General features: G+C 40.3%; 1 protein-coding gene across 4 annotated transcripts in view; it reads right to left on the reverse strand.

The window, feature by feature from the left end:
• Positions 1-2,384: 2,384 nt before the first annotated feature.
• Positions 2,385-25,825, reverse strand: part of nckipsd (NCK interacting protein with SH3 domain) — a 136,350-nt gene continuing 112,909 nt past the window's right edge. For 2 of the 4 annotated variants that reach the window (XM_003217721.4, XM_008105284.3), the window contains exons 9-13: positions 20,868-20,948; positions 13,728-13,856; positions 9,493-9,585; positions 5,410-5,582; positions 2,385-4,070 (exon numbers count right to left, since the gene is read on the reverse strand). In XM_003217721.4, coding sequence (XP_003217769.2) covers positions 3,867-4,070; positions 5,410-5,582; positions 9,493-9,585; positions 13,728-13,856; positions 20,868-20,948 — 680 coding nt within the window. In that variant the 3' untranslated portion in view covers positions 2,385-3,866. The remainder of the gene's footprint in view (positions 4,071-5,409; positions 5,583-9,492; positions 9,586-13,727; positions 13,857-20,867; positions 20,949-25,825) is intronic. The other 2 variants (XM_008105283.3, XM_062969837.1) reach the window with 2 other exon arrangements.

A 25,825-nucleotide genomic window follows, 5' to 3' on the forward strand; every position in this document is an offset into this window, starting at 1 on the left:
AGCCAGCTCCACTGGCTGCCGATATGCTACCGAGCCCAATTCAAAGTACTGGTTTTGACCTACAAAGCTCTAAACCGTTCTGGCCCATCTTACCTGTCTGAACGTATCTCCCCCTATGAGCCTTCTAGAACTCTTAGATCATCAGGGGAGGCTCTGCTCTAGGTCCCACCAGCCTCGCAGGTACGGCTGGTGGGAACGAGGGACAGGGCCTTCTCAGTGATGGCTCCTCGGCTGTGGAACACCCTCCCCAGAAACATACAGCAGATACCAACTCTCCTAGGCTTCAGGAAAGCCTTAAAGACATGGTTGTGCACACAAGCTTTTAATGAATGAGAACACAGATTTTACATGACCTGTACCAAGACCTATGTTGAGGATTCTGGATGAATGAATTTTAATCTTGGATATGTTTACAATTTTATATAATGTGATTTTATTTTGTAATGGTATCTGTTTTTATATGAATTGTTGTTTTGTACACTGTTTTTAGGCATTGAACTTTTGCCTTTTTATTGTAAGCCGCCTTGAGTCCCCCAGGGGAGAAAGGCGGGGTAAAAATGATGTAAATAAATAAATAATACATAAAATTACTATTTCCAGCACATATCACTGGCCAGGATAGGTGGAGACGATGGGTACTAGAGTCTAAAACATTTTATTTTGTAATACTTTGTGCTAAGTTACTAGCTGTCTCTTTGAGTTTTGGTAGGAAGACTTTCCTTGCAGGCAGGCAATTTTTGTGGTGCTGTCACTGAATACTCCTGTAAGGCAAGTGGCTGTACAACTGGTAGTATCTCTCAAGTTGAAGAGGCTTTTGCTGAGAACCAGATGTGCTCAAACAGCTAGCTACTGGGTAGCAGCAGTAATTGGAGTAATTGGTTATTTGTGCTTAGCACAAGAACAGCAGGAAAGCAGTTGAATGGAAGTGTCCCAAGTCTGATATCATTCTGTTTCCAATTACATGATTATTGTGTGGATGGAAAACCCTTCAGTACACAGAAACTACAGAGATACTGGCCCAATTTAAAAAGGCAAGAATGGAACACTTGAAGAAACAATGTCCTAGTATTAATCAGCACCCTTTATTGGCTACTGCATGTAGGAAAAGAGCATGTCTAAATGAATGGACTTTCCATGCATGTTCAGACACATGATTTAGTGGCATATGGATAAAATGTTTGCACCATCCATTTTGCTGTCATGGCATTCTCACATTCCTCTACTTCCCCACTTTTGTAGAAATGTAAGCTTACTGCAGTGAATTTAATAGTGCTACTGTTTTAAATTGCTTCCAGAAATGTTTTTCTTGAGTTCTGTATTTTTGGTATAATGGGAAGATACAAAGGAGATCATAAGTAACTACACTAAGTTAGCAGCTGAAGCCATGCTCCCTTGTGTCATCTGCTCCTACCGGTGGGGTAAAGAATCCACTTTCTGGATTGTTGTATTAGAGAAATAAAAAGGGGAGGTTTTACAATGTCATCATGTCCCCCCCTCCCCAAGATGTATTTCTTAAACCAGAAAGTAAAATGGAATGTGACTTAAGCATACAGAGATGTGTGTATGGCCTGGCTGCCTCAGAAACAGGAACTAGGTCAGATATGGTCACAATGATGCATGGATATCCCCTTGCCTACTCTTGTTTCAAAGAGCCTGGGAGAAGGTGAGCCTCTTCCTTTGCTTTTAAACTAATCTTTCAACAGTTTGAATTGAATCTTCATGTTTCCTTTCAAATTCTAAAATTCTAGTGAGGGAGGGTGGTGGTAGCAACACATAGCCAATTTCTCCACCATTCTGTATACCCTTCTATAGATGTTGCCTGGAGCAGATGGGAAGAGCAAGGAGGACATCTTTCCAGGTCTGGGATTTACCTACACATTAACTCACCACTTAATTGATTCAATTATCTAGTTGGGACTAACCAACAGGACTCTAGCCCAATTTTTTTAGTGCTCTAAGTAGAGTAGAGTGAACCTTACATAAACTCTACAATTACATCTCAGACTCTCAGTTCAAATGGGGTGCTTTCATCATGCCAGAAACAGTGTGAGATCTCAGTTTCATGTGCTACTTCTTGCCAGGTTGGATGCTCCTTCAGCTAGGCGGTTCCTAAATGTTTGTTTCAACTGCATGGTTGATCTTGGTGAGGTGAAGGGCAGCAGGCAAAAGAAAATAATGGGTAAAAGCATGTTTTGATATCACTAGGCTCATAAAGTTTTCACATAAGAACCCCATGCCTCAAGAATGCAAAATAAAAGTGAACTACTTAAGATATTTGAACCATTTAAGCCATTTTTGTGGTGGATTCTTAGTACAGAACACTCACAAAACCCTCTGACAGATGCTGAACATGAAAATAATAGCCGCTGCTTTGAAATAAAGCATTTTGATCCATTGACAATGTTTATTTAGTTCTATGAAAAACTAAACAAAACAATTTCCTTTCATTGTTTACAACAATTTTATTTTAAACATTTTGTTTAAAAATGGCTGGACACAGTCCTGGGCAGTGGCACCCAACTAATGCTTTGCTCATCTGCTCAGAACTGACAGCTAATGCCAGAGATTCCCTAGACACCACACAGATTCCTCGACCCAAAGAATTACTTCACATTTATTTGGCTCCTATTAGGTTGAGAGGTTATCCAAATATTTCCAGTTTAAATTCAAACTACTCCTACATTAAATATTGCAAAGCTCTTGTTTACCTGCTGCAAAGAGCTCCGGTAGCGTGCATGTTTATTAAGATATTACAGGCCTGCTCTGGTATGTGTGCCTGTCAGAAAGATCTAAATAGGAAAGCGAGCAAATCCATTTTGCTGAAGACCTGGTGGAATTAAGATAAAGAAAAAGGAGCTCTCCCAACTTGTGCATATTAAGAAGCAGAGCTATCAGACATCAGGCTGAGGCAGCCTTGAGGACATGAAAAGGTAAAGCTAGGCAGAACCAATTGCTACTAAGCTCAAGGCAAAAAACACTCCCCAGGCTGAAAAGAAGCACTGTGCACTGCCATCTAGAGATACACAATCCTTGTGTGTGCAGTGCCAAAGGCAAGAGGGCCAGCACATAGCAAGAAACAAGCAACAGCTTTTTAACAAGGACACACCTTAGCAGCGAGCCTAAGTAGCAGGTCTTCTGAAGGAAGCCCTATGGCCCAGACAATTGCTATTTCTTTGCTGATGCAGTGTGCGAGAAATTCAAGTGTAAACACCACAACATCAAGCAGTTGGGAAAAGCAAATTGTCTGCTAAGATTACGTGGGAAAGCAGTGGGTTTGGCTGCTCTTAACCACATAGCAAGTGCTGGGTTAGAACGGACTGACAGGGTTCGTTGGGCACACAATTAAGAGAGGCAAGCAGCTCTCCAGTTACGAAGCTCTTAAGGATTTTTGCACTAGATGCACCACACAAGAAGTTACAGTAGCTTGCTCCAAACACTGGCTTACTCAACTTGGCAGAGGCAAGAGAAGAAATGGATGTTTATGGCAACAGCTTTGGGATCCTAGTTGAACACAAAGACAATCAGATGACCTCCCTGTCTTATTTCAGTGCAAAGGTATCCAAGGAGGCAATCAACAGCCTCCTACTCTTGCTAAATCCTGTCTTCTGGGCATGAGTGCCAATCCACTCTTCTGTTTGTTAACAGTTCCCTCACCTGACCCCCAAAGAGACAAACAGAGGCTGGCTTTAACACACTTCACACTAGTCTGCGAACTGCTGAAGCTTCTTTCATAGGGCCTTAGAGACTCCACTAAACGTTAAGGCTCACCTGAAGGGATAACAAGGTATGAGCAATACTGGAAGGAGATGGAGAGGACACATCCACAAGAGACATTTGGATTACCAATTGTTCTCTCTCTGGACCAGTTAGCTGGCTTTGGGAGATATCTCCGGAAACTCTTTATAGATCTCTTGGATTATCATTTTGTCCATCTGACACTGCTGATTCTCTTCCTCTTCCACCATAATGCGTTGCAAGGTCCCTTGCAAGTCTGTGAAGCGGTGCTTATGTTGCAGGTATGGTGTAGACCGGATGATAGCATGCATCAGAGACAAGTATTCCATTCGTAGCTGTAGGATCAGAACACATTAAAAGGGTTTTAGAAAGGAGATTTATAAAAGTCTCCCTCTCAGAAAAACAGGGAAACAACTTCTGCTTTGGAAAAACAAAACCCCATCACAAGTAATTACACCTCCACAATCCACTTGTGGGAGGGGAACTGGATTACAACAATCTTTTGAAACTCAACTAAATTGCCTGAATGAATTTCCTTGTCTCTTGCATTCTGTACACAATAAAAATATCCCATTTAGATCATTTTCATCCTTCCAAACTGTTTTGTTTTCTTGGGGGGGGGGGGTGCCAGCAAGATTTTTTTTTATATGGTAAAGGGAGACATAATCATTCAGCACATGTTCAATGACTGAATGAACCAAAAGATGCTCTCCAAAGGAAGTTGAGAGTCATGTCTACTTATTAGATTAGTTGTCTAGCCTGTTCTAAATTCAAGTCTGAGATAAAATAAGAGTGTGAAGAGACATTTTCTCTAGCTATATTTTCTGTAGCTATCCACAGTAACTGTAATTATGAACCATCTGGAAAAATTTCATTTTTTTTTCGTCTGAAGAAGTCACTAGAAAAAGTGATTTTGTAATGGAGATTGGAACCAAACACACTTCTGTGTCATGTCAAGCACCAATCTATTGGGATCTAAAATTAACTAGGAATTCAGAGCCCAATAAAAGCAACCTGAATTAGCCCAGTGATGCAATACATGTTTTAGGGATCACTGATATAATATGCATGGTTTTGATATCCTTTTCACTACCAGAGAATAATCTTTGTTAGAAAATAGGTATAGCAGGAATGGTCAGTTCTCAGGGACCAGAAACTATTTTTCTGGCCCCAAGAATTCCTGGAGGGGCAGCAGTACCTCCACATGGACTCAAGAGATATCTGAAAGGACACTTCTATTTTGAAAAATAAAACCCACCACTTCTATTTCAAAAACCCAAACAATATAAAACGATTAATTTTGCCTGATGGGAATGGTATGAATGGAATTTTGGGGGGTTGTGTAGTTTTTAATGTGATTTTAATTTAATTTATATGCTCCATGAAACAAAAGATTAAAAGCAGCCTTCCTTTGAAATGTATTGAACTACAACACCCATAATCCCATTCAGATGTCTACAGGATTATGATCGTAATTGTCCAACACATTTGGAAGCCACATAATTGTGAAAGGTCACCTACAAGTGTGCAGGTAATGCCTGGCAAGACTTCCAAGATGCCAGGGGAACTGCTTGTCTCTTCAGACGCCTGTCAAGAAGCCTTCACCTCTTCACAAATGTTAAATTTGCCCTCTTTTTCAATCTTTGAAAGAGCCTTCTTTTATCCTGCCAATACCTTTTCTCCAGGGGAGAGATCCGCAATCTGTCTCACAATTATGTCGATCATTACCATCATGTCTGTGTGGTAGAAGATGTTAGCTGTGTCCTTGCTGGCAAAGATGTCTTGTAGGAATTTCAACACCGAATGTGGTGGCTGAGGCTGGTGTTTGAAGATGCACACTGGGTCATCTGGTCAGAGTTGAGAGAGAAGGATGTTATGTTCCACATGGCCACAGCTCATACTGAATGCAATAATCTACATGATATATCCATGTTGTATATTCAATTTAATCAAATGAGTCGTTCTTTTAAGTGACTGTGCATTCATAATTAATTGTTGCAGGGAAAAGAGAAGGTATATCTCTTCTGCGACTAGAATACTATCTACAAGTATTTTTAGTTTGTGTTTTTTTAAGCTTGCAAGCTCCCTTGAGTTCTGACTTTGAGACACCAGCATAAATACAGCAATTCAAAACAATTATGGGAGAAACTACACAGGCCAAACATGAGAAAGTGGGGGCATGCAAAAAAGTACTTGCATTGGCAGAATGGCTGGGCCTCTCTGTGCATGGGCAGAAAAAGATGCAGTGGGGGAGTTGGAGGAGGGAAAAGGGGACACCCTCCTCCCTACCTGTATGAGTCAGTGAATACATATCTATGTGCCTTCCTCCAGTTTCATCCCATTCCTTTTGGTCACATGAACAAGTAAGCAAATGCATGTGCTCCTCCTGCCTCATGGCCTTCTCTCACTTCCATCTGTGCAAATGACCAAAGGAATGTGTATGCAGCAAGGCCCAGGCATGTTGCCAGTTTGACATTCTCTCAATGACATCAGTATTATACAAGTCCCTGTGAAAAATGATGTAGGAGACCTGTAGAGGCAGCAGCAAATACAGTAATCTGTGAATAATCACATTTGGAAATGCTTAACTCATGAATAAAAAGGGCTGATTTTAGTAAAAAAAAACAAAACAAAAACAATCTAATTCAGGCCTGCACAACTTTCGGCCCTCCAGTTGTTTAAACTTCAGCTCCCAGAATTTTTGGCCATTGGGCAAGTTAGCTAGGGCTTCTGGGAGTTGGATACACAAACATCTGGAGGGCCTCAAGTTGTGCAGGCCTGGTCTAAGTCATATTTAGCCTAGGTTAAAGTAAAACCCTAAGATGACCAGCCGATCATTCCTATTTCGCTCACATGTCAGAGGGTTTTCTGGATCTTGGATGTTCATGGTAAGCTGAGGGACTCCTTTGTGCAGCCTAAGACTAAGCTTCCCTAAGGAGGGTGAAGAGCATCTCAACTTCCTATCAGTCCCAAAGTCTCTGTTGGTCATTCTTTTTGCTTCTTTTATAGGCCATGGCACTACAGACTTTTTATAATGTCCCACTTTCACACTTCTTCCAAAACTGGTCAACATGACTGGACAATTTCCACTCATGATCTCTGTTACTCCTCCGTGATGCTGACCCCTAACAAATATAACTTAAAACCAACACAGCCACAACACTTTGTTTACCTGTATACTCCTCAGCTGTGTTACTCAGACCTTGGAAGAACCCATATGTAATGTTCCCTCTTTCAATAGGTCACTTCATTCCTGTTTTCCACATGAGGAAATGCTATTCTTATGCTTCCTGAAGTTTTCTAGAAGATCCTTTTTCATAGATCAGTGGTTCCCAATTTTTGGGCCTCTAGATGTTTTGGACTTCAACTCCCAACTCCCAGACAACTCCTAGCCAGATTACCAGCTGTTAGGAACTGTGGGACCTGAAGTCCAAAACAGCTGGAGGCCCAAAGGTTGGGAACCACTGCCATAGATGACGAGAAAGGCTGCAGGAGGAAGGCTTAGTAGGAGATCCTTACTTAAAACCTTGTTTGAAAAAGTCAACTGAAGAGAGTTATTAACAGTAGGCATTTCAGTAATGAAAGGGTTAAAGGTTTTTGAAGGAGGCCAAGTGGAATAGTACAAAATCTACAGTCTATAGTACAATAGTGCTAAGCAGGCAATCTTTTGACCTGAAAAGACTGTGAGCCAGGAAGAAAGAACTATTAACATCAAACGCAGAACGACTGAGTTAATAGCTAATCAAGTGACTAAATCAAAGAGCGAGGACAGGAGAGCTGACATGCATATACACAAAATGTTTGCCTATATTTATAAAAAAGCATAAAGGAATCCAGGAGCAAGTTTGATGCTAATTGGTTGAGTTTAATGAAGTGAAGTCTACGTAAGCTTAGTCTCACAATGAACCATATAGTCTGAAAAAAATGCTACTGGGTTCTCTTATGCCTTTTGACGCTCAAGCAGACTAATATGGCTATCATTTTGAACATCTCATGCACACATGAATATAAGCCAGTATGGGGAACTTCTACACACAAACTTTTGGAGGGTAATTTAAGGGCTCTATAATGGGCAGAGCTACCATAGCATACTCTCAAATCTCAGAAGTGCAACTTATATGGTTCCATTTTGTTTTTTTAGAGTTGTGCTGTTTGATATAGTGGTTAGGGAATTAGAAATATAGTCAGTTTAGAGACAACAGTGGCCTCTGCAGAAAGGGATTTTAAGGGCCACTTGGGGCTACCAACTAGCTACTCACCACCCCCAATGTATGTACATACTACACACATAAGGATAGGAGGTTGTGTGCTCATTGTGATATCAGCCAGGTTTCATTAGGAATGGATATGAATACTCTGCATTGGGTTTTCTGGAAAAAGAGTTCTCTGCTTGCATAACAAAATGGTTTACACCTGGTGGTATAAACACAACAGACATAATGTGCTGGAAAAATTAAACCTCAGTTTAATTCCCAGAACTCCTCAAGCAGCTAGGCTATAGGGGTCCCTGATTTGCAATATAAACAACCAAAGAAGGAAATTAAGTACTGATGTACTAAACCCCATCTATATTCTAGAATTCAGTATTTTGCTGCAGGTTGGACACAAACAGGATCAATATTTAGATTCAAAAACATTACTAAGACCTCTCTTAAATCCTTATGTGGATGAGGGCTGAAGAAAACAAATTATAGAACAAGGTACTCCATCGGGTAACTCTATCGAGTTTGCTACAATGCATACAAAAGCTAGAAGTGTGCTTTCAAAAAGACAGAGGGGAACTGTATTGTTGTATATGCATGTATTTGACTAAGTTTCTGTGGGATCACCACTTGTGTGTGTGTGTGTGTGTGTGTGTTAAGGGAAAAACACCTGGTCAATCACAATTCAAAGTTGGGTAATTTGAACAATCAAGGATAACAAGCTTGAACCACTCCCTGAATGGGGTATAACTTGCGGAATGTTTGTAATGCTTTTTTGGGACTTACTGAATCGCTTGCTTCAGAACTTACTCGGAGTAAGTTCCTGGCTGAGAGCTTACTATGCTTGTCTCCTTGCACCATTGAAGAAGAAATCTCCAAAGATGATGCATGAATTTAATGCAAAGAACTTTATGTGAGTTTGTTGCTCCAGATGGACTGCGTTATTTTGAAGCTGGAGGTTTTGTGTTTTTGAAGCTGTTTGTTTAATTTTCTCCTTGACTCTGCTACTTAAGAGTAAACTTTTATTTTTCCATTTTCTTGGCTTGTATTTGCTCATTGTGGATGCACAAAAGGGCTGGATAAGTCTGGACAGGACTGCACGCAGTTTGTTTTTCCACAAACCCGTAACAAACTGAACTGAAACTGAAGTATTTAAGATACTTTTATTCTGCTTTACAACTTAAATGTACTTGTATATGGCATGAATAATTCCCTTTGCCCAGATATCAATCTAAACTTATCATTCTCTTAGCAATGCATCCAGGGAACTATGCTCAAAATAATACTCTATGTAATTATAGGCCTTTTGGATAGAGTTCCCAGATCAGATAGGTCACCTGTCTCATATCAGAGTGCTACTAACTATGAAACTATCTGCATTGGCATAGGTCACTCACCGCACCCCCAAAGCAGAAATTACTATCCTGGCTCAGAAATGTTCACTAGAGCTTGGAACCTGTTTTCTGATTATTACTTCTCTGCAGCATTATTATCTGCTCTGCCATTAGTTTTGCCATACCATGGAAGAGTACTAAAACTGCTGACACACACTCACCTCCACGGTTCAGAAGCAGCAGCAGTTTTTCTGTGAAGATCTTGACATTGGGGTGCTTGCTCAGAGTAACCATGATCACATTATGCTCAGGAACTAAAAAAGCAGAACAAGTTTTATTAGAAATGGAAGTTTCCCACAGCTGGATTTGTTACCACTAAATTTAAGGCTTTGCTGTATAGTGAGGTTTACTTGGAATTTGCAGACAGACAACTCTAGTGTCTCACCAAACTTCTAATCCCAGGGTCCCACAGGATGTAGCTATGGTGTCAAACTGCTGTTAACAGTGCAGTATAAAATGTTGTTATATTTTTTATACTTTATACATCTTAATTACTTGACTGTATGTTCCATGATGCTGACTGCCAGATTATCAGCCATTATTTTATTCTATTTTAACTTATTTGGTATAGATGTATTATGTTGTTGAAATGGCACTGAATGTTTGCCAGTTTTTATGTTTTACGTCTGGAAGCTGCCCCGAGTCCCTTCGGGGAGAAAGGGCGGGTTAGAAATAAACTTTTATTATTAGAACTAGGGAGCAACGATTCAGAATACAGAAAACTGAGTTCACTAACAGTACAGTGGCAAGTAGGAAGATGCCAGAGAGAATTAGGGGGGGGGGGGGATGGGATCAGCCAATGTTGCAAAGTGGTGGCCCAATCTGTGGCACTGTATCCAGTGTGACTATGTCACACATAGTATAGGCATGATTCTCACAGAAGGGATACAAAGGCATCTCAATGAAAAGAGCAAGCAACTGTGCTAAAAGCTTTATCCTTGTGAAATACTGCAGTTGGAGTTTGCGTTTCCTTATTTTGCTCTCAACTCTCATCAACTTGGTAGAAGGCAGCAAATGAATAATGCACATGATAATCAAAAAAAGCCAGATGCCATCGCCTTTGTCTGGTGAGGGCTACAATGGTTGTCAGGGACACCCAATTTGGACCCAGCCTTTTCCCTGTTTCACAGATTACAACTTCCTCATTACTATTTATGAGAAGAGAGGAAGATTTTTAGTGTCTTCTTTTTAATGTTGGAGCTTCTATCTGCATCAGGTTGTTTTTAAATGTTTTTATTATATTTTTGCTTTAAAACTGTAAACTGGCATAGATGTTTTGCGACTGTGTGTGTATGTATGTATGTATGTGGGTATATATATATATATATATATATATATATATATATATATGAAATAGACAGACAGACAGATAAGATCCTGGGCAGCTGCTGAGGATGTGAAAAATAATATATTTCTGAAGAAAAGTAAATATTTCTAGTAGCCATTTCATGTTACACAATGATTTCACTATGACTCCCCTTTAACTGCAATGACAACACCCTAAGAATTTTGGGGATTTTACATATTTTGGGAACATGATAACTATGTTTAAATATTTGTGAGGATGTTTCATTGCAGAGGAGACAAACATGCTTTTCCGCTGCTTTAGAGACTAGGACATGGAACATGGATTCAAAACGCAGGAAAAGAGATTCCACCTAAACTTTAAGAAGAACTTATTGACAATAAGAGCTATTTGGTAGTAAAATATTGCCTTAAGTAAAATGCTGCCTTAAGAGTGTCACTGAGTCTCCTTCTCTGCAGGTTTTCATTGATTATGTGTTCCTGCATAGCAGAATGGGGTTGGACTGAATGGTCCTAGTAGTCCCTTCCAACTCTATAATTCTAAGAACATAATGAACAAGGGGTGGGAAACCTGGGAGGGACTCTAAGACAATTTTGCATTCCTGGGATCCTGTAGGGCTAAGGCTGTGGAAGTCGCTGTGAGTCAGTATTCTGGTTTTTATTATATATACACACACACACACACACACACACACACACACTCCCTTAAAAGGCTGGGGGAATGAGAACTTTGTTTTGCTGTAAGAGGTGAGGTCCAAAAAATGGGTGAAGGTTGGGACATCTCTGCAGGTGTCACTCCCCATGTTGGGAAATCTGGAAAGCATTATCGAAAGGTTCATCTTGAAGAAGCCAATGGAAGCAGGTTAAACCACTCATGAATAAGCAGGCTGATTCTTGGCCTATATGCATAGATTCTGAAGTGCCTGAAAGATGTAGATTTTTTAAAAGTAAAAGATTCAGACCAATAAGGATTCAGCATTATTTAATGAGTTTTTGACCAGGAGAAGTTGTAGTATCCCATTGTATTCCAGCTACGAAAGAAGAATTTCCCAGAACTGCTCTGACTGTCAAAATTCAACTGAGTAATTACTGCAGCTAACCAGCACAAGGAGTAAGATGGGGGAAAATGAATGAAAATGCAGAGGAAAAATAACTTAGCCTCTGTGTGATTAATTCTGTGTAGGTGTTTTTTAATCACAGCCCAAATATTAAGGACGGTTCTTTCTTACTGTCTGGCAAGTGACTGGGTGTATTTATTGCTGCTTTATCCACATTTGAAGGCACACCCATCCATACATCATCTTCCCTCATGTAATGGGGAAAGTGAACTGACATAAATGTAAAAGTAGCAGCCAATTAAGACAAGTCAAGTCATTTTAAAACACAAGTAGCCCAAGAACCCAGCAAGTTTTCAAGATTAACAAGAGGCATGCTGATACCACAGTGTGTTTTGACCTGCTTATGACACCCCAATAGAAAAAGGAAAAAATATTTGTAACCAACTACCACCAGGAAGGATAAGTTAAGGTGGAATGAGCAAAGATCAAGCATTCCAGGAGAAAGTGCTCCCCAGCAGAATACTTTTAGAAAGCATGACCTCCAGTGCTTTCACACTTAATGAGATTCACAAGCCACAAGAATGGATAAGCAGAAGTTTTGCCAAGAAGGAAGAAGGAGGAAGATGATACTGATAAGAGCCCAGCAAAGGGCCCACTCTCTCAAAGTGGGGGTTTTCTGAAGATTTTAACCCAAGCAATCCATATACCTTTTACATATCACTAGCATTCAGTAGTCTTATGCAAAAATTGAGGGATTTTAATTACGAAGTACTTGGTGGTGTTAGAAAGCAGTTCTACAAGAAACTCAACTCTGAGCTTTTAAAAAGAAGGGCTGGAACAATTATGCATTTGCAAGTTCTCACAAAAAATCTTTAGCTCTTGGAGAAACTCAATACCAACTAAGGAGCATCAATTTGGGATTAATTAACTCTAGGACATGAGGGTACAAAGGTGTCTGCTTATACAAATAGGATAAGAACTAGGCAACAAGCACAACAGCTATTCAAAAAGTCCACCAGTGGTGACAGATCTGCATAAAATTCTACACTATGGATTATACTCTAAATACTAGAATACAATGGCCTTTTGACAAATGAAAAAAAGAATTTTTATACAAATATATATTGTTAATATAGGTCCCTTCAAGGGTGATGGTCCCCAACTCGATTTATTTTTAAAAAGGAATTAGGAAAAATCCATAGGAGAAAAGACTGTCAGTAGTTACACTGGCCAACAAACATTTTGGTGCCTCAAATGTTAGATCTGTTTCTGGCTATATCTCCCCCTCCGATTCAAAAAATGGCACCAGTTTCCCCCTATCAGCTCTAGGTTTTTAGATATAGAACATATGCCATATACTGCTCACCCCTAAGAAATCATGATAAGCATATCTAAGAAACCAGATATGATGTGATCCATCCAATGCAATTTTCTGAATCAGTGCCCCAAATAACCCAAGGAACAGGCCTAAAAACAAAGACAACAAGAATTGTTTTTTTGTTGCGCTGTGTTATCAATCACAACTCCAGGATAAGAAGCTGTATACACCAAAATAATAGCTACTGGGAAACAATGTCAGTCTTCAAATTCTGTTTGCAAGTTCCCTTTAAGCCTTTAACCGGCTAATCTGGGAAACATGGGTCTTTTTCTAAGCAAAAAAAGGCTCTTCTTAAAATATGCTAGAAGGAAGGATTTTGAAGATTTATTTCAGAAAAATCTAAACAAACCTCAAGGGGAACACACTGTTGCACACGCTGTAACAGAACATGCCCTTGACTGGAGAAATCTGGGGCAAAAACATTTGGATTTCTTAAGCATTCTTTAACAGGTCCCAATCTCACATGTTCAGAAAAGGAAATCTTTTCCATAGAATCTCTCATACATCAAACTGCAGAATATAGACAAGCATATACCTGGCCCATCCCAAAACATGCTCAGAACAAGGGTTTTTGCACCTGAACTGATTCAAAAGTTCCACACTTCACTGAAAGAATTGACGATTTCTTTTGAGTTTGGAAAATGACACTACTGACCTGGAATGTGAAGATTAAATGCCAGAAGAACATTTATGAACAGGTCAGGCAGTTGCTCCGTGCTATCGGACGGCAGCCCATCTTCAATTACATCCAACAGGAACTGGACAAACTGAGAGTTTAGATGTTCTGTGCAAAAGATAAAGAGATTGGAAATGTAATAACATTAGGGCAGTTTTGCATGACTTAGATCCAGTTTGTGAGCAGACAGAGCATGCAGCTCTGTTATATCTAGTTGGAGATTTTCCATGGGATCCTGGGGTTGTGGGAAACTAGGGTTGCATCCAGCTTGGGAATGGGTGTCCTATACTCACTCCCAGTTGGCAAGAAATCCATACAGTGGCTTTTGTCTATGTGGGATCCCATTTTTGCCACTCCAAAAGTTTCTAGCAGGTTAGCAGGTTATGCGTGATCATTAGTGAACAGGTGGTTTGCCAAATGGTGTGATCTGTATCCATGCATGGACAAGACTTTATAAAGGTAAACAATAAAGTTATGGGCTTTTCCATTAAACATTATATTGTCTGTGTGAGTTACTGCAAAGTGGGGCAATTTCTACCATAGCGAATAGGTATATAATACATCCAATCACCAGGATATAATCGGCATCTCCATTTAGGACTAGGAAAAAAGAAACCACCTTAGAGCAGGGGTTCTCAAATTGTGCTCTGTGGAGCCTTTGGGGCTCTGCAAGTGATAGTGAGGGGCTCCCACGGTACCATGCTGCTTCCCACCTCCTTCGCTTTCCTCCTTCTGAGAAATACAGGGAAATCAAAGTTCTGAGCTGCCGGAAACAGCAGCAACAGCCTTATGGTGCACAGACCATCCCCCCCCCCCATCATTGCCCAGACTCTTTTCCTTGCCACCCGGACTCTTTTCCCCTGCTTCCCTTGTTGCCCTGACTCTTTTTCCCACCACCCAGAACCCCCTCCACCACATTCTTTGCTTCCAAAACTTTTCCTCCCACTACTCAGAGGGTGATTTGATTATGTTTTTCCTGCATGGCAGAAGGGGGTTGGGACTGGATGGCCTCTGGGGTTTCTGATGTTGTTGTTGTTGTTACAAAGGTTGGGGGGGGGCACCTGTTGGGGGTGCTTTGATTGTGTTTTTCCTGCATGGCAGAGGGGGGTTAGACTGGATGGCCCTGGGGGCCTTCCACTGAAATACTGATAAGTTTATGTTGGTTAAAATTGTTTTTTATGTTAAATATTATATTGTTCTTTCCTTCTTTCCTTTTTTTTTTGGCACTGTGTGAATTAGTTCACACAAACACTCTCAATCTGCCACTGGCCTAGATGATGCCTGTTAATAATAATAATAATAATAATAATAATAATAATAATAATAATAATTTATTTCCACCCCGCCACCATCTTCCAAAAGGGACTCGGGCGGCTTACAAAGCAGTCGTACTGTAACAATACATAAGGTTTTCCCCTGACATTAAGTCTAGTCGTGTCCGACTCTAGGGGTTGGTGCTCATCTCCATTTCTAAGCCGAAGAGCCGGTGTTGTCTGTAGACACCTCCAAGGTCATGTGGCCGGCAAGACTGCATGGAGAGCCGTTCCCTTCCTGCCAGAGCGGTACCTATTGATGTACTCAGATTTGCATTTTTTCAAACTGCTAGGTTGGCATAAGTGGGAGCTCCCCCTGCTCCCCGGATCTTAACCACCGACCTTTTGGTCAGTAAGTTCAGCAGCTCAGCGGTTTAATCCGCTGTGCCACTAGGGGCTCCTATACATACGGTGTAATAAATACAGATACATCAATATCAAAGGAAAACGTAATTCACATCAGTTCATAAAACAATAAAATCTATCAACCCTAAAATACACATTGATAAAATGTTGTAATTATAGATATAAAATTATTAACCAACCAGTCATATAAAGCGAGTTCAGTGAAAAAACCAATGGGTCTACAATTTAACCATTTGGGCTCTATACCTATTGGAAAGCTTGGTTAAAGAGCCAAGTTTTTAGGTTGGACCAAAAATATTGGAGGGTGGTGGCTAGCCTAATTTCCCTCGGGAGGGCGTCCCAGAGCCAGTGGGGGGGGGGGCACCACTGAGAAGGCACTCTCCCCATAAATCATACTTGTGAAGGAGGGGAGGGCCTCCCCGGTGGACCTCAGAGTCCATGCCAGTTCGTAATAAGAGATGTGGCAAGAAGGTAGGCTGGACCTGAACCATATAGCGCTTTGTAGGTAATAACCTGCACTTGTCAGCAGCCAGTGGAGCTGCTCCAATAGATGCATAGTATGCTCCGTATGAGCAGCCCGGTTAGCAATCTTTGCACTAATTTCAGTTTCTGAGCCATCTTTAGAGGCAGCTCCACGTAGAGTGCATTGCAGTAATCCATCCTTGATAAAACTAAGGCATGGACCACTGTGGCCAAGTTAGGTTTTCAAGGTACAATTGCAGTTGGCACACAAATTTTATCTGTGCGAAAGCCCTGCTGGCCACCGCCAACACCTGAGCTTCAAGCGTCAGCGCTGACCCCACACTGCAGACCTGTGTGCTCAGGGGGAGTGTAACCCCATTGAGCACAGGTTGCCACCCTATACCCCAATTGGCCTTGCGACTGACCAGGAGGACCTCTGACTTGTTTGTAACATAATATATAATACTAGCTGTGCCCGGCCACGCGTTGCTATGGCGAAGTATGGTGGTATGGGAAATAAAGTATTGAGGAATTGTTGGTAGTTAAGGTAAAGGGTAAAGGTTTTCCCCTGACATTAAGTCCAGTCGTGTCTGACTCTGGGGGTTGGTGCTGGCGTTGTCCGTAGACTCCTCCAAGGTCATGTGGCATGACTGAATGGAGCGTTGTTACCTTCCAGCCGGAGCAGTACCTGTTCATCTACTCTCATTTGCATGTTTTTGAACTTTAGGGTTGGCAGAAGCTGGGGCTAACAGTGGGGGCTCTCTCCGCTCCCCCAATTCAAACCTGCGACCTTTCAGTCCAGAAGTTCAGCAGCTCTTTAACACGCTGCGCCATCAGGGGATATTATTTCCTAAAGCTTGTGAATATACAATATTTCTGATTTTTTTGTCTGTTGGAGGGAAGTATAAACGCTGCAATTAGGCAAAATGATTAGCATGTAATGGCCTTGCAGCTTTAAAGCCTGGCTGTTTCCTCTCTGAGTGAATTTTTTGTTGGGAGGTGTTTGAAACGTATATTTTAATTTACAATGTATTTTAATAGTTTTAACTGTTTTATACTGATTTGTATGGGTATCTAATGGTTGCCACTGTTATAAGCCACCCTGAGTCCCTTCGGGTGAGAAGGGCAGGATATAAATGTGATAAATAAATAAATAAATTAGCTGGCCCTGATTGTTTCCTGTCAGGAATTCCCTTGTTTTCAGAGTGGTATTCTTTCCAATATTTTATGTGCTTCTACTGTCTGTGGTCCTCAGAAAACAGAGGATTTGCCAGACTTTGGTGATGGGAATACTTTGTTGGGAGGTGTTAGCTGGCCCTGATTGTTTCCTGTGTGGAATTCCCCTGTTTTCAGAGTGTTGTTCTTTATTTAGTGTTCTGATTTTAGAGATTGTATTGTTCTGTTTTATTATACCACAGTATTTTTTATATATTCTGATTTTAGTGTTTTTGAATACTTGGAGCCAGATTGTATTCATTTTCACGGTTCACAGCAGCATAATAATAATAATAATAATAATAATAATAATAATAATAATAATAATAATAACGACTTTGGTAATACACACTGCTTCACTCCCTTCTTAGCTTCCTTTCTGGAAAAATCCTTTCTTCGGAGGTGTTAGCTGGCCCTGATTGTTTCCTTTGAGGAATTCTCAATTTCTCTGCTTTCAGAGTGTTGCTCTTTATTTACTGTCCTGGTTTTAGATATTATATTGTTCTGTATTATTCTACCACAGTAATGATTTCATATTACAGTAGAATCTCAGTTATCCAATATTCGCTTATCCAATGTTCTGGATTATCCAACGCAGTCTGCCTTTTAGTAGTCAATGTTTTAAATTCATTGTGATATTTTGGTGGTAAATTTGTAAATACAGTAATTACTACATAACATTACTGTGCATGGAACTACTTTTTCTGTCAAATTTGTTGTATAACATGATGTTTTGGTGCTTAATTTGTATAATGATTACCTAATTTGATGTTTAATTGGCTTTTCCTGAATCCCTTCTTATTATCCAACATATTCACTTATCCAACGTTCTGCGTAGAAGGGCACTCAGAGAGCTGTTGGCAATACTGGATCTCTGGTTGGATTTGGACATGAGAGAAGTCTTCCAGCAGCAGCCCCTGGGCAACGTCTCTGTAGACGGCCAATTCTCTCACACCAGAAGCGTATGTACTCAGGTCGCTTCTGACACAAGAAAAAAATGTGGTTGGATTTAGTATAAAGCAGAATTTTAGGTTCCTTTGTCTGAAGTATATAAATATATTTTATTTTACTTATACCTCACCTCTTTCCAAGCATGAAATCTAGGGCAGCCATAGGACTGTTAAGTCACAGATAGGAAACCAGTCTCTGAAAGCTGAAATATAACCCACTCACTATAGACAGATCCATACCTGCTATGTGATAAATGGCTCACATTATATTTACACAAATGGGTGCATGATCCTAGATTAATTCTTTGCATTGTTAAGCGAAGGGTCAAAAAGGAAATCCATGATATATGGATTTCCCCTTATAAGTTTGTTTGGTGCTGAGAATGCAATTCTTCCACCACCATGTCAAAACTATTGTTTGCTTGACTATTTTCAGCTAGGATGTTTGTCTTAAAAGTACAGGCTGTTTGTTCATTCTTCTTATGGCAATAGTTTGTCATTATACTGTATTATGCATTTGCATGACTGTTATGATGCTTAGATATGAATGACATTTTCTTAATTGTTTTCAACAAGTTTGTTTCACTTTTTACCCCTCGGCATGCTAAAAATTGCTATCTGGAGATAATTTAGGTTAGTGCTTTTCTCCATTGAAAAAAAAATCTTTTCAGGACCTATTTGTCTTGAAACAAACAACAGCAAATTGGGCTGGACAAACAGTGCTGGAGGGAGTTGAGGAAGGTGATACACAATCTCTTTCCCTTTCAGTCTCATGACCCCATTATTACTTTCAACTTTGGGGGGGGGGGGAATCACAAGAGATTCCATACAACTCTTGTTGCATTGTATCCAGCTTCATCCTAAAGAACAGTGGGGAATGAGGCACTCTGCACTACAACTTCCATAGTTCCTTACTATTTGACTTTCTCCCTAGGGCCTCTAGGAACTGGAATTTACAAAAAGCTAAAGAACCAGACGTTTCCCACATCTTTCATAGAGATCATAAATTTCTGTCTGGATTTTTGACCTCTGCTTTATTACAAGCCTTTTTTTCTACCTTGTTCAAATGGCAGTTTGTGTTATTTAGGTATTTACACAACACAGTAAAGATGCATCTGCTTTTCATACAAAGGCACAACTGGGAATCAGTTGGGTAATCAAGAGTTTCTAAATTCCTATTAATATAATTATATTATGCCAGCACAAACCTCGGATTTGGAAATATTTTACTGCAGACTTTTAAAGTTGTTTTATATATGGAATTCAATGGAGTCCTCCCCTTTTTAGTTTTAACTCTGTTAGGTCAAAGAGATAATTACAGGAAGATCTAGGGGCAATTTCTTAGCTAGCAAAAGAGATTTGGCAATACTCCAGCAGATGGCCCAACTTGTTGGAAGGAAGCTGAATTGAACAGTCTGTTCAGATGAGAAGAACAGGGCAGATTTCATTTGCTTGGAATCCATCCAGTTCTACCCATAAGTGTTTTGGTTAGCCATTTCCCAGACTGTGGAGACCAGCCTCAGATCAAGCTGTCTCACTTTAATTATAGGTGAATAGATGTCTACCCACCCCGCAGTTTCATTCTAATGGCAGATTACTATTTACTGTATATACTTGTGTATAAGTCAACTCTGTGTATAAGTCAAGAGCAGGTTTGGGGGCTAAAAATCTGATTTTGATCAGACTCATGGATAATTTGGGGAGGTGGGAAGATTCCATGAAGAGGGGAAGGCTAGCATCACCGCAGGGGTCCAGCTACCCCTGGTTGCCACTGCCAACATTTTCCTGCCCTGGCAGTAAAAAAGGCCAGAAGTGGCACCACGGTGGAGAGAGTAAAGGAGGGCCAGTGCTTTTTTATTCTGGGACGGACTAAGCTCTTGTCTTTCTCCATACTACTCAGAAAAGCAGATGGTTTCCTTTTTCATAAGAGTTAAGGAACAATACTTACACTGACCCATGCATAAGTTGATTTTAAACTAAAATTTCTAGACTTATACGTGAGTATATATTACACTTTTCTTCCCCAAGACAGAACTTATGGATGAGAAAGAGGTTGTGTTCCTGATAATGGCGAACCCTGTTGGAAAGAATATCAGACAAACAAGAACCTTGCATAATTTTCTCCCAGTATTCTGCTACCTCTAATACTTGTGGAGGAATTATTCTATGCAGAAAAACATGTGTTTTTTAATGGAAATATTTTATGTTTGCAGAAAACATTTTATGCAAAAAACCATGGCCAAAATCCTGCATTATAAGGGGTAGGTACAATGATGGAATTCCTTTACTGTAGATATTTGTCGACCCCGCCGCAATCGATTTCTTAGGCGCCATGCAGAACACCAACTGAAGAAATTCTAAGGCAAAGCAGATCTGGGAGCTGGGAATTATCCATAGCACTCTCCTGGGGCATGGGGTCCTGGTTCCTGCCACAACTACTTATCTCAATGGACACCTTTATAGTGAGATAACTACAGTCATCATTTCTCAGTCCTCGGATCTGTTGCACTTCAAGGGCCCTTTGGTTGGGGCACTGCTTAGGTTACAGGTAGGTTTTTGTAGTTACATTCAGTCATGTCAAAAATTATGGGATTGCATATCCAGTTTATGTAACTACGGAACAGGATGCCAGCCAATGTGTTAGTTTACGCAGAGTAATTCTTCAACAAGACTTTGGGATATTCAAATACTGAGCAAATGCTGCAGAGGAATATTTTCTCCTTTTCTGGGGAGAAAACTACCACAATTATTCATTCCCACATGAAAGAATTAAATAGTTGAGGATTTATATTTCTAGCAGAGATCATTCTTACCATAGTGATGATATGGCAGTGGTTCTCCCATACAAAATATCATAGCTAGAACCAAAGCAGAGTAACACATCTTCTGATGATCTGAAAAGAGAAATCCACTAGTATGTTTACAGTATTCCATGGTGTCTCACCAGCAAAGGAAAGCGGTTATCTTTTGTTCAGGTTCTTGTCATCTTTCTTTAGACCAAATTTCTACCACATTAAAATTGAACCAAGAAAGGCAAGGATGAAAAGCAGACTATATTATGTATACAACAGATCTGGTTTTACATGTTAAGTATAGTATACATGTCATACAAACCTTTACTTGATGTGTTACTTGATGTCACTAAGGAGGCTGTTCAGGTCCTGAACCGGTGCTTGGCCGCTGTGTCGGACTGGATGAGGGCCAACAAATTGAAATTGAATCCAGACAAGACAGAGGTCCTCCTGGTCAGTCGGAAGGCCGAACAGGGTATAGGGTTACAGCCTGTGCTGGATGGGGTCACACTCCCCCTGAAGGCGCAGGTGCGCAGTCTGGGGGTGATCCTGGACTCATCGTTGAGCCTGGAGCCCCAGGTCTCAGCGGTGGCTAGGGGAGCCTTCGCACAATTAAAACTTGTGCGCCAGCTGCGACAGCCTTTGAAGATTGTTCGGAAGCTTCAGTTAGTCCAACGGGAGGCTGCCAGGTTAATAACTGGAGTGGCGTACAGGGAGCGTACCACTCCTCTGTTACGTCAGCTCCACTGGCTGCCGATTAGCTACCGAGCACAATTCAAGGTGCTGGCTTTAGCCTATAAAGCTCTAAACGGTTCCGGCCCAGCTTATCTGTCCGAACGTGTCTCCCGCTATGACCTACCTCGAAGCTTAAGATCGTCGGATGAGGCCCTGCTCGCGGTCCCGCCAGGCTCACAGGTGCGGCTGGCGGGGACGAGAGACAGGGCCTTTTCAGTAGTGGCTCCCCGCCTATGGAACGCCCTCCCCATTGAAGTCAGGCAGGCTCCCTCCCTCCTATCCTTCCGTAGGAAGGTAAAAACTTGGTTGTGGGGCCAGGCTTTCGAATAAGAATCAGCAGCATTAATTACTATTATGTATGCTGGAACTCAACTGACAGACCCAGTCTTTTAAACTTGTACACGCCTATCTATATTTTATAAATGCATTTTATGAATGTTTATGTAAGTTAATTTTTTAACTGATTTATAGTGTATTGTACTGTTTTTATATGTCTGTTTTATTGTAAGCCGCCCTGAGTTCCCTGTTGGGTGAGAAGGGCGGGATATAAATATTGTAATAATAAAATAAATAAATAAATAAATAAATAAATATTAGAGCACTTGAAGAGGTATATATGAAGTAGGCTGGATGAACAGGTAGGCAGGCATACTGAGATTTAGGGGAAAATGACAGCTCACATTGTGATACCAGTGCCCTAAAACAGTATGGAGAGAGGTATTCTTTTCCTCATGTTGCTCCCTGGACATTTTGTTTAGTAGACAAGGCCATTATTGTCCTTTTTAGTGATTGAGTTGTGACAGAGTTTAGGTAACACGACTTCTTTGTTATAATAATAATAATAATAATAATAATAATAATAATAATAATAATAACAACAACAACAACAACAATAATATAAATAATAATAGCCACACTTGGTGCTGTGCCATAGGATCTCAGCCGGCATTTGGAAACAATAGACATTGACAAAATTACCATCTGTCAACTGCAAAAGGCCACCCTACTGGGATCTGCACGCATCATCCGAAAATACATCACACAGTCCTAGACACTTGGGAAGTGTTCGACTTGTGATTTTGTGAAATGAAATCCAGTATATCTATCATGTTTGCTGTGTCATACAATAAAATAATAATAATAATAATAATAATAATAATAATAATAATTAATAATAATAAGTTTATTTGTATCCCGCCTCCATCTCCCCGAAGGGGACTCGGAGTGGCTCACAGAAATATCAAATACAAAACAGTAACAATATAAAATACATCAATAAACAAAGACAAGCACCAATTATAATATTTAAACATTGACCAAAAAAAACCTCCACTTACTAAAACATGACATTAAAAACAGTGAGGTTTTAATAACAGATTAGCTAAAGTGCACATTATAAGTTGCAAATTCAAAAACATAGAAAGTGCCACATAATGGTGATACTTTGGACTGCTCTCCCCTAGAAAACTCAGGTGTCAGTTTATTTACTGTTGCTATGTTGTGCAATAAAGTCTTTCTAATTTTTTTCATGGCTCACTGTATTATGGTTACATTTTATTTTATTTTGAGTGTGTTAACTCCTTTCAACTTCTTTCTGACAAACTTAAAGAAAATAAAGCTAGTTTAAAATAGCTTTCCTATTTTATATATTTTAGGTCTCTCTCTCTCTCTCTCTCTCACACACACACACACACACACACACACTCTCACACACACACACAATTACAGCATTGCATTTCTTGCAAAAACTCATTTTCTCCCATAGTTCAGCATGGGAAAGTTTGATTATAAGTCAGCTGAGATTTGAAAACATTAAGTGTGCATGTTTGCATCCTTTCCTGCGTACATTTATATCTCGTGCATCAATCTGTCCCACAGTCTGCTAGTACAGCACAATTTTCACTGGCATTCCCTATACATGAATGCTCTGCAGAATTACAGACACTGCTTTCCCTGAATCTTAATTACTTGGCAAGTTCCAAGAGGGGTTTGTATAAGCACCACCACGTGATGAGGCATATGGTCATGATGAACCCCACTCTGGAGTGTTTATAAGAGATCATTAAAGCACAGAGCCCAGGTACCATAAACAGCAATAAATCATCATATGAATGTTGGATTACTTCTGTGAGAGTCAACATGGTGTAATGGTTTGAGCATTGGATTAGGAATCTGTACACCAGGATTCAAATCTTCACTTGGCCATGAAACTCACTGGGTGATACTGGCTAAGTCACATTTTCTCAGTCTCGGAGGAAGACAATGGCAAACCTCTTCTGAACAAATATTGCCAATAACTTTTTGCTTCACTGGTTATTACTGCCAGACAGGCAAGATGAATGTTACAGTTCCTGGCTGGGTGGACCTAGAATTCCTTGAATGAGACACAAAGATCCACTGATATCAACTTGGGATTGTTGATTACAGAGTGGATTATAGCAGAATTGTTCAAGTTAATTCTGTCTTGCTTTGTCTTACAATAAGTACCCTCCACTGGTTAGCTGTGGTACATTAGGTGTTTTGGTCAGGCCTCACTTGGAATTCTGTGTCCAGGTTTGGATATAACAATTCAAGTACGATATTAACAAGCTGGAAAATGTCCAGCTCGTGTAAATGGAAGCTAGGCCCTATGAGAAGCGGCTTTGGGAGCTGGGTATGTTTAATTTAGCGAACAGAGGTTAAGAAGATAGCCATTTAAATAATGGAAAGAATATCATATTGGGGATGAAGTAGGCTTGTTTTCTGCTGGTCCATGGACTAGGACTCAAGGCAATGGATTCAAAGCACAACTTCTTTATGGTAAGAGCAGTTCAACAGAAGAATATGCTGCCTCGAAATGTGGTGGAGCCTCCATATTTGGAGGTTTTTAAACAGAGACTGGGTGGTCATCTGTGAGGAATGCTTTGATTGTGTGTTTCTGCATGGCAGGGGGATGAACTGAATGGTCCTTGGGATCTCTTCTATGGTTTTATGTTTCTGAAATGTGAGGGCTAGACCCGTCTTAAAACTGTATCTCCCACAGTTCTAAGTTAACTTTAACATTTATGAACTTCACTACAGGATCAATCCTCCGGAACAGAAATGCGGGAAAAGAAGATTAGGGGCTTGAAAGGACAGGAAAAGCATTGCTCACGAAAGCAGAACTGACAGCAGAGTTATGTGTATATTTGATATCAACTTGGGATTGTTGATTACAGAGTGGATTATAGCAGAATTGTTCAAGTTAATTCTGTCTTGCTTTGTCTTACAATAAGCTGCCTTGAAAAATACCATGCTGAAAAAGATTTGCAGGCCAGAAGCATAACAGGGAAGGAACTGTCTGGGGGCAAGCACATCTAGCAATAAAGTTGGACAGCAGCCAAAGTGCTTGTACTGAAACAAGGAGAAAAGCATTATTCCATCAAACACACCCAGAATCCACATAGAGAATTTTAGCCTTGAGCATTCCTCTTTAACATCAAGGCAGGACCCCGTGGAAATCATGATCTTGGCTTGACAACAATTCCCAGTTGCCTGAGAGTTGGCACAGATTCCTCTGGTCCTTGCCATCCCCAAAAAAGGATTAGATACTCTGCAGTCTATCAGAAGATGGATCAGCCTCAATTCCCAAGTTCGTAGCACCAAAATAAGCTTCTATTACTTCAAAACTCAAGGTCATTTTTCATGAGAAATTCTGCGTATTATTCAGTGACAAGAGGAAAAAATAATAATCCAAGCACTATGTTACAAAATGACCCTTAAAAATAGAAAAAAGATGGAAATGCAATGTGGTGGCAAATTCTTTGCTACCCATTGCCACTTATTCATTGCTGCAATGATCACAAGTCCCATTTCCCTGTGAGTTATTTCACATGCTGACTGATACAAACAGAAAGGCGCTGCACACCAGGTATTTTTTAGGCTTCAAGAAATCCTCTGACCATCAAGGACTGCCACTGCTAGCTCCTGAATAGTATACATGGTAAATAGTAATAAAAATACACAGAGGGGTCAAACTGAAAATAAATATGACATGGTACAATGGGACAGAGAGGCTTTTTCAGAAGCAGATCCATTTGGTAAAACTATGTGAGTTGCCTTCATAATGCATCCTTGTACATTGCACTTTTAACAGCTTCGTGGACTGTATTTAAATTACTGTAAACTGAAAAACAGGGTGGTGGTTATATAAAATAATGATAATAATGATGTGAACTATTACACAATAGCTATTTTAAAGACACCTAGAAAGCAACTACCAACCA

The sequence above is a fragment of the Anolis carolinensis genome, chromosome 2 (assembly GCF_035594765.1).
Source record: "Anolis carolinensis isolate JA03-04 chromosome 2, rAnoCar3.1.pri, whole genome shotgun sequence".
In the NCBI taxonomy this organism is placed as follows: domain Eukaryota; kingdom Metazoa; phylum Chordata; class Lepidosauria; order Squamata; family Dactyloidae; genus Anolis; species Anolis carolinensis.